The sequence below is a fragment of the Cibotium barometz genome, unplaced genomic scaffold (assembly GCF_041138505.1).
Source record: "Cibotium barometz isolate CiBa-2024 unplaced genomic scaffold, ASM4113850v1 ctg412, whole genome shotgun sequence".
NCBI classification, from domain to species: domain Eukaryota; kingdom Viridiplantae; phylum Streptophyta; class Polypodiopsida; order Cyatheales; family Cibotiaceae; genus Cibotium; species Cibotium barometz.
Window position 1 is genome coordinate 331,169 of NW_028229439.1, and position 8,969 is coordinate 340,137.

General features: G+C 38.3%; 1 protein-coding gene across 1 annotated transcript in view; it reads right to left on the reverse strand.

Annotated features, from left to right (window-relative positions):
- The window catches only part of LOC147602602 (MADS-box transcription factor 23-like), a 29,620-nt gene extending 20,867 nt beyond the window's left edge, over nt 1-8,753 (reverse strand). The window contains exons 1-2 of the mRNA XM_086797838.1: nt 8,536-8,753; nt 8,377-8,449 (exon numbers count right to left, since the gene is read on the reverse strand). Coding sequence (XP_086653964.1) covers nt 8,377-8,449; nt 8,536-8,717 — 255 coding nt within the window. The 5' untranslated portion in view covers nt 8,718-8,753. The remainder of the gene's footprint in view (nt 1-8,376; nt 8,450-8,535) is intronic.
- Nucleotides 8,754-8,969: the final 216 nt, after the last annotated feature.

Here is an 8,969-nt window from a genome sequence, read left to right on the forward strand (position 1 = left end):
AGAGAGAGAAGAGACTTGAGTGAGAGAGTGATTCCAGCAACATTCTTCAGTATTAGCTTTGGCAGATACAAAGTAGTACAATGATTAAAGTTTGACTCCTTCAGTCTCTCTCTCTCTCTCTCTCTCTCTCTCTCTCTCTCTCTCTCTCTCTCTCTCTCTCTCTCTCTCTCTGGGTCATTATTGAGGAGAAGAGGGCTTATGCATCCCTAACCACATGGAGACATACTTCTTTAAGACTCACTTTTAGGAGAAGAATACCAAATTTCAAGCCATGATACTTTTACCCTGTATTAGGAGTAAGCCTTCAGTTCCACATGAGATTGTCATGTCTACGTTTGGGGCAACAACTTTGGTCCTAGATGTTGTATTTCAAGCAATTACATACATATATTGTGTCCACCCTTGATGGAAAAATCACCTTCTAAAGATTGACATTAGAGTCCTAGATGTTATGCTTCAAGCAATCACAGAGGTCATCTCCCAAATTTGGCATTAGAGTCCTTGAGACAAATTGCACATGATGCGCTAATAATCTTTATACTCCCCCATCATTGGCTAGTTTTCTTGAGGAAAGCCTAGATGCCACTCTATTAATGTTTTACACCAATAGATCAATTGTCTCATCCTCCTAGACCTAGCTCGACTTTATGCAGATTCGTCATGGTGGTCCCTACCAATGCTGCCCATAAAAACTCCGGTGGGGTAGGTATAAATAACTCTTTGTGATTTACTAGGGATGGGTTCATTGAGCATACTTCCATCACTTTGATTTAAGTCCAAAGAGCACAAGGTATTATGCAGTGGAGAAGATAGAGATGTAGGAGTGCCACATGTTCAAAGGCCCATCATATTATTGAGAAACAAGGAGTTTTCATTGCCTCATTTAAGAGGGTTTTGGCCCTTTCATGCTAGTAGGATGCACAATGATACTACCTAGACAACAAGCACTAGAGCGGATAACTTAGCTCTTTGGAGTGCCCTCTAACCGCAACCAACGAGTGCACCCCGTGCTAGACATGTAGTTTCCACGTGCACTTGTAATGTCAAGGGAGAGAAAGAGTATAAACTCTTTAAAGAGAGCGACACCCTTCAATCTCAAGATCTAGACCCTCCTTTTGCGTGCTCCATATCAAGATCATACACTGTGCCATATAGTGGCTTTGCCGTCGAAGATTTACAAGGAAACCACACATTGGGCTCTCCATGCTGATACCACATGATTGGTTGAGTTGATTCACTTGTAGTAGTTTTAGTATCATAAACCCTTTGGATCTTTAGTAGAAGGAAATAAAATCTCTCTCTCTCTCTCTCTCTCAAATTTGTATAAATGAGACGCATGAGTTCTTTAAACTTCATATCAACACCAAAAGTACATCCTTGAAGGTCGGTTTTGAGTTTTCATTTAATCCCTCTTATTTTCTTTAAATTTCTGTACGCATTCTAAAAAGTGTTTGATATAGTGTGATCATGAGAGTCTGGGTGCAACTACAGAGAATGCCTTTCGATTCTCTGAGCATGTTTTGTTGCGTGTACTATTGAACTGAAGGACATTCACGCATAAAGTAGGTTGACTCGACGATCTTTGCGCAAGGATTCTCTAGTATCATGGTAGGAATGGCAATAGGCATTCGTTAACAGGACGAGAAGAGCAGCAAAGAGGAAACAAGAAGAACTTTCTGTTCGATGCTGTGACAATATTGTAGAGAGCAGTGAGATAGCAAAGAGAAATACATTAATACACCAAGAGTAGAGCGAAAGGGCTATGCATATTATCCCCAAACAAAGAAATCATTCCCCAGAAAGAGAATACTGCATCAAATTTGACTTAAGCACTCACCGCGTCAGAGTGGCTTGGTGGAGGGTGAGAGCCAACGCCTTCGCGAGCGGTACTGATGTAAGCTTGGAGAATTTCGCTCATGGTCCTTGCGGCGACACAGCAGGGAGCGAATTCAGATCACAGCTAATTAATTCGTCCTGGCTTTAAGAGGCAGCGGCGTACCTAGAGCTTGCGTAATCGAAGAGTCTGCCAGAGCTGGAGAAGACGATGAGAGCAACGTCGGCATCGCAAAGCACAGAGAGCTCGCGGGCCTTCTTCACCAGACCAACCCGCCGCTTGCAGAAGGTCACCTGGCGGTTCGTGGTGTTCTCTATCCTCTTGATCTCTATCTTGCTTCGCCCCATGGGCGCAAAAGATCAGCTGTTCAAAGCTCAAGCGTAAAGCCTGTGTGACAGTGTGCGCGCGCGCGTTCTCACTGTTACTCAAAGAGAACAGTGCATGGTCAAAAGGTGCGTACGCCCCGAGATGGGCATCATGCTCGTTGTTTAACATTTTGGCTATATAATACTTGGAAATTTTTACACTAAAGAAATATTTTACACTAATGAAAAGCTTGATATATTTTACTAAACCAGTCGATTTTGAAGGGTAAGGGTGCTCGTCAAAAATCAAACCTCTACTACGTGTTCACTTGCATGCAAACACACGTTTAGTATGCAATGTCCCCAAGAGGATTTGAACTCTAGTAGAAAGTCTAAAGTCTTATCCACTAGGCTACCGCCCTAGGGACAACATCATATAATTTGAAGTGTCAAATTTTAGTATTTGCAATTCAAAGAGCCTAGGAATAGTACAAATAGTTTACAATTATGAAAGCATAAGAACTCTATTGGTAAGGCGCTCTAAGGGGAAGGCAGGCTCAGCCCCTTTGGATTCAATTTCTATCGTGTTCTAGTGGTGGTGGATGCATTATCTTTACATTTAGTGTTTATAAGTTATTTTTTAATATTTGATATTTTGGTTCGAATTTACCTTTTATAATTGTTAAAGCTACATGCACGACCATAATTATCCCACTTATTGGGTATTTGGATATCATTCATTTTACCAAAACCTACAACATCTAGAAGACTTCTAAACCAAATTTAATACAATGATGGTATGTTTTCACAATTGGGATTTGAGCTAGACATGCCTATGCTACTTTCCATTTCTATCCTTATGTCATCCTCCTTTATAAAGTTTCCCAACAAAACTCTATGGTTGCTATCCTATCCCACATTTTCTTGTACCTTTGCACACACACCCACCCTCAACCACACCCCTTGTGTCTTTATGAACATCTCTTATAGTAAATGTGTCCACCAGTACCACTTACACACACATATCCTTGAGAAAAGGGGAGGGGGGTTATTGTATGGGAGGGAGTCATCAAATGATAACCTTGCACACTATTTGCATTGAAGATGTATTTTCAAAACCACCTAGTAATGAATTTTGAATTTTAAAATGAAACCTCTCTCTAATTATTTTAGGTACCCTTTTGGATAAATATAATATAACTTTTCAATTCTTTAACCACCTTATGAATGTAATTTTTTCTGTAAGCCCATGAAATTAAGTGTATCTTGTTTTTCATGATGTCAGTATTTGAAAAGAGACTTTGGATGTAAGAAATAACTTAGTATGTTGCCAAGAGCTCTTCAGAATCTATGATCTATCGGCAAATGTTTTCCACATTAGGGCCAAAAATGTTAAAAAAGGGTCGCATTTTAATCACTCATACCGGATTTGGATTAAGCTTTGGACCAATAGAGCTGTGACATTCAACCATAAATATGTCATCGGGTTTCATATCCACTTTTCACTAACTTTACTAGTTTTGGGTATTTTAGTAGGTTATCACCACTTAAATGTAATATCGCGTAGCTACTTCAACTTCACTTTACTAGGTTTCAAATGTTGTACTTCAAAAAATAAAAATTTGAAATTTATGTTCCCCCCAAAATGTGTAAATGCATTTGAAATTCCCTGGTCTACCATGATTGCACCACTTTCTTGTCATCTTTTTGCATCATCCATCATCTAACAATCTAACTTGAGGTGCACTCCTAATGCCATTTCATCATGCATCCTTCATAGTGTTAAAGATGATCAGGGTGTGTGGAAAGGTATAAACTTCAAATTAAACGATTGGGTGACTATGCAACCATCATAGAAAAAATCCTCATAGGATTAAAAATGCAAAGAAGAGGCTTACTATAATACTATTGGAAGGGACTACATATCTCGGAATTCAAGATAGAAAAATATGGGCGGAAGGCAAAGGTGCAACATGTACACATGATAAGAGATATGCACATGCATCCTTCTACTCCAGCATCTGCATTGTAAGCTCATTGTTTGTAAGATATTTTTTATAATTTTATTTATTTTATTTATGATTCTATGGTTTATTCACATGTGTCTTATATGTGATACAAGGGTTGAGTGGTAACCTGTGGAGTCATACAAGGGTTGTGTCTTATATGTGGTAACCTGTGGAGTCATACACCGGGACTTTCGAAGCCATGCATGCTGATCTTGGAAAAGTATTATTTTCTAATCAACCATCTTCTTTTTTCATTAACAAATAAATATTTTTATATAACCCTAAGTATATTGACCCTACAAGACCAGAAGCTTATGGAAGACTCGAGAGTTTGCCTGTACCAAGCCTAAATTCATTAGATTGGGATTTCCTAGATAAAGGTAATCTATTAGCATTTATATCCAAGATTTTCTTGGATATTTATCAGAAGTCTATGAAAGTAAGAAGGATTTCTAAGAGGATTAGGCTATCATGGTTTATACCACTCCATTATTTGTGACATGTTTTTGAGAAGCAAACATGAAGAGGACAAAAGCAATGTGGCTATCTACACATATATTTGAGTCTAGCTTGGATAATGCACTCGGAGCAGAATGGAAAGTGAGTGAAATCATCCATAAGGATGATTTTGTAAAATGCAATGCTTGCATTGATTTAGGTGAGGGCATACACCTTGTACATCAGTCTAGAGTACAAACAATGGAAAAAGAGTAGAGGGGACTTAGATGCCATTAGATTTAGAGCAAAAATTTGTGCAGTATGACCTAATGATCAACTTGAGTGATGAAGACAATAGTCATCCCTATAAACGTAAAATGGACATAGAGAGATCTGTGCACGTCCTTGGAATTTCTATTAGATGCCATACCATCATATTTCAATTTTAAGGTAGATGGTATTATGGTGGGAAGAAAATCCGAATATACTTTTAGTTGTATGAAATATCTATCTTTCATAATCTTGAAGTTTTCTTAATATAATATAATTTTGTATCCATATATCTTGTCTTGTGAATTCATTTTGTAAAAGAGTTATTCAACGTTATTAAGACAAGATGACCAATGTTAAACGAGAAATTGAACTTAATATTAATTTCATATATATACTTATTACAATGGTATCTATACAAATTTGGTTGGTTACAATGTGTGAGAACAAAAATACTTTCTACTCTTGGGTGGTTGTAAGATGAGGTTTTCTAGTTTCGTTTAGTGGGCGCCCTTGGGTTTAGCCTGAAAATAGGTAATTTTTCCAGAAGAATAGCCAATCTCTCTAAGTTAGCCAAGGAGTTTCACTTTAAGGTCTTCTAATGAAACATCACATGCAAAGTTGAGAAACTAAAACTATAATCTTATCAAATATCCAATAATTGCAAAGCCCCTTTTCTTTGGAAACAAAAATTGTATACAGGCCCTGTCCATCGGAGGTTTGGAGACAGGTACACTAAATGTGAGTAAATTGCTTATAACTTTTACATTATTACTCATATGATGTTCCCACTTTGCATATCACAAACTCACATAATATAGAGATTAACTTGATTTAGTGAGTAATCTTTGAAGTGTTATACTATTTTCTATATTATTTAAAAGGTATTAGAATTGTTAAAAACATACTATTTTGTCCTCCCACCACATCTACCATTTAAAATGCTCAATTTGTATGGATCTAGTGATAATTAGATTGGGAAAGATTAGTAGAATGTGGATCTAAGGTAATATTACAAATCTAACAGTTAGATTTTTGCAGATTTACTTTATAAAATGTGTTATGATTGTTAGAGGTCCATTAAATCAATTGTAATTTAATTTTAGAAAATGAAATATTAAAATTTTCAATGTAAAAACTCTAGAGATAAATATACTTGTTACTATAATTTTTTTATTTTTTATTTTTTCTTAATGTGAGTATGAAAAGCTCCATTTTCAATTCTCCCAAGTGAAAATTCCCATATTGTGTCCACTCTCCCCTTTTCAAGTCTAAAACTAATCCTAGTTAGGTTTGGAAATCTAGGCTTGGTAATCTTCAAAGCCTAGATATCATGCCATGCGTGAGGCTTGGGTGGACACAAATCTTATATGTGCATGCCACTTTATGTCCACATCAGCTTTCGTGAGAATCCACATAAGCACCATGCCACCTCACCTTGCCACATCCACCCTCCTCCATGTCAACATGGTCAACCTAGTTGACTTCCCACCTCATCATCCTAGTCATCATTAATGCCATATCTTCTTCTCACCTTTGCATGCCACCTCACACTTGGTGACATGGCATGCCACATCATGGAATAGCCACGTCAGCCATAATAGTGCCACATATTAAGTTAAAGCCATGTGGCATGTACGCATGACACCTGGCACCTCCTTCCTTCCTTCCCAAATTTTTCCAAAAGTAGATTTTTGAAAAAGTTAATTTAGTATTTTTTTCACTATTTTCCAAAAAAGAGAATTAGAATATAGAATTTCAAAGAATAAAATATATATAACTTATTAATATAAAAGAATTTAAAATCACTAACTTTAAAAGATTATATTTTTGAAATTAGATAAATATTTTTTTAAGTCCATATTATTTCACTTTAAAATTTAATTTTTAAAATTTAATATTTCTTAAAAATATTTTTATGTGTAGGAAAAACCTTTGAATAAAATTTGAAAAAACACATAATGGAAGAAAATGTAGTTATATAGTTATAAAACAAAAGATAATTTTAAAATATATTTATATATCAAGTAATGATAAATATTTAAATTTATAAATATTTACTATTAATAATATTAATTTTTTAAGTGGATAATAGTTTTCTTTTTATCTTTATGTTTATCTTAAGTATCCAATCAGTCATAGGTAAGAAATCCAATTAGATTTGAAGTGGATAAGCTACTCTTTCTATATAAACACACATCTTTAGTACTATCCCACACACATCTCTAGTATTATTGCGTCATTGAGCCTTCATAAATTTGTCTCTCTTAGCTTCCTTGAGAATGGGTTCTCAAAGTCGTAGGAGTCGAAAACATGATAGGACTAGACTTCTCCCCATCCACCAAGTTCAAGAGGTGGAAACAAAAAGGGTAGCTCATGAGACAAAGATAGAGTAGAGAGCATGTCAACGAGCAACACCTTTCATTGGGGATGATCCAAGCCTTGCTCCTTCTCTTCCTCTTCCTCTCCCTTTGCGATCTTCTCCCCCACTATCCGTTAGTTTAGATAATCTACATGAACCATCTCTTCCGGAGCCCCCTTCTCTTCCACAAGAACCCACCTCCCCTCCTTTGGGCATCCATAGTGTGTATAGGAAAGAACTATCAAAGTTAGTGGTACATGATCGTGCCCATGTAATCTTCCAATCCTATTTCAAAGACCTCATGTCCTCATCATAGGCATGCATGCTTGATGCTTTTATCGATCAGTCTCATAATATGCCAGACAAGGGTGAATCTTTGTTTTTGTGTTGGGTCTTGTGAGCTTCCCAATCCGTTCCTTCAAATTGTGGTGCATGACCTCCGCCAAGGTCACTCTTGTTTTGGCTTCGGCTACCATCACTATTCCGAAAGTTTTTTTGGACATACAATATGGTTCGTGTGTGAGATTGATCATCTCAGTTTCTGTGTGTCTTCATCTACCGTGCCTGTAATCTTGAATTCCTTGGCCAGGCCCTCCAGTGAGCCAAATTGCCTAATTAGGTCCTCGTCGTTCGTCGGCTTGATCTCAACTTCCCCCTCGTCCAGCAATTTAAACAGTTCAACTACATATAAAGGGTCGAAGACCTTCTTCTCACCTGATGGCAGAGTGATGACGTTTGACTTTTGAAGCTGCTCCAACTGCTTCGCAGCTTTGAAGTTTTGTTGGAGCTCCTCTTAGGGTAACTCTACGAATTGCTTCAGTGCCATTTTATCCGGCTAATCGGCATGCTTGTCTACGTCCTTGTACAAGGTGGATGAGAGATACTCGAATTCCACCATCCTCTAAGATGTGAGAGACCTAAGGTTGAGGGACAGAAGGTAGGGGTGGTTGCAGAGTTTAGCATGAAGAATGGTGGAAGCATAGCGCAAAGAGGAAATAAAGAAGAACTTTCTCTTCAATGCTGTGACAATATTGTAGAGAGCAGTGAGATAACAAAGAGGAATACATTGATACACCAAGGGCTATGCAAATTATCCCCAAACAAAGAAATCATTCCTGAGGAAGAGTATTCTGCATCAAATTTGAGTTAAGCACTCACCGCGTCAGAGTGGCTTGGTGGAGGGTGAGGGCGAGCGGTACTGATGTAAGCTTGGAGGATTTCGTTCATGGTCCTTGCGGCGACACAGCAGGGAGCGAATTCAGATCACAGCTAATTAATTAGTCCTGGCTTTAAGAGGATTGGGGGGCAGCGGCGTACCTAGAGCCTGCGTAATCGAAGAGTCTGCCCGAGCTGGAGAAGACCATGAAAGCAACGTCGGCATCGCCAAGCACAGAGAGCTCGCGGGCCTTCTTCACCAGACCAACACGCCGCTTGCAGAAGGCCACCTGGCGGGTCGTGGTGTTCTCTATCCTCTTGATCTCTATCTTGCTTCGCCCCATGGGAAAATAGCTTGCAAAAGATCAGCTGCTCAAAGCTCAAGCGTAAAGCCTGTGTGAAGTGTGTGTGCGCGCGCGTTCTCGCTGTTACTCAAAGAGAACAGTGCATGATCTAAAGGTGCGTACGCCCAGAGGCCACTTACAAGTTGCAGAGAACACGTGACGCTAGGGACAAGTGAACCAAAGCCTTACCCCCTGATGGTTAATGATTGAGAAGACGATTAAATCGTCGTCGGAGTTCCCGCCCACGCCACC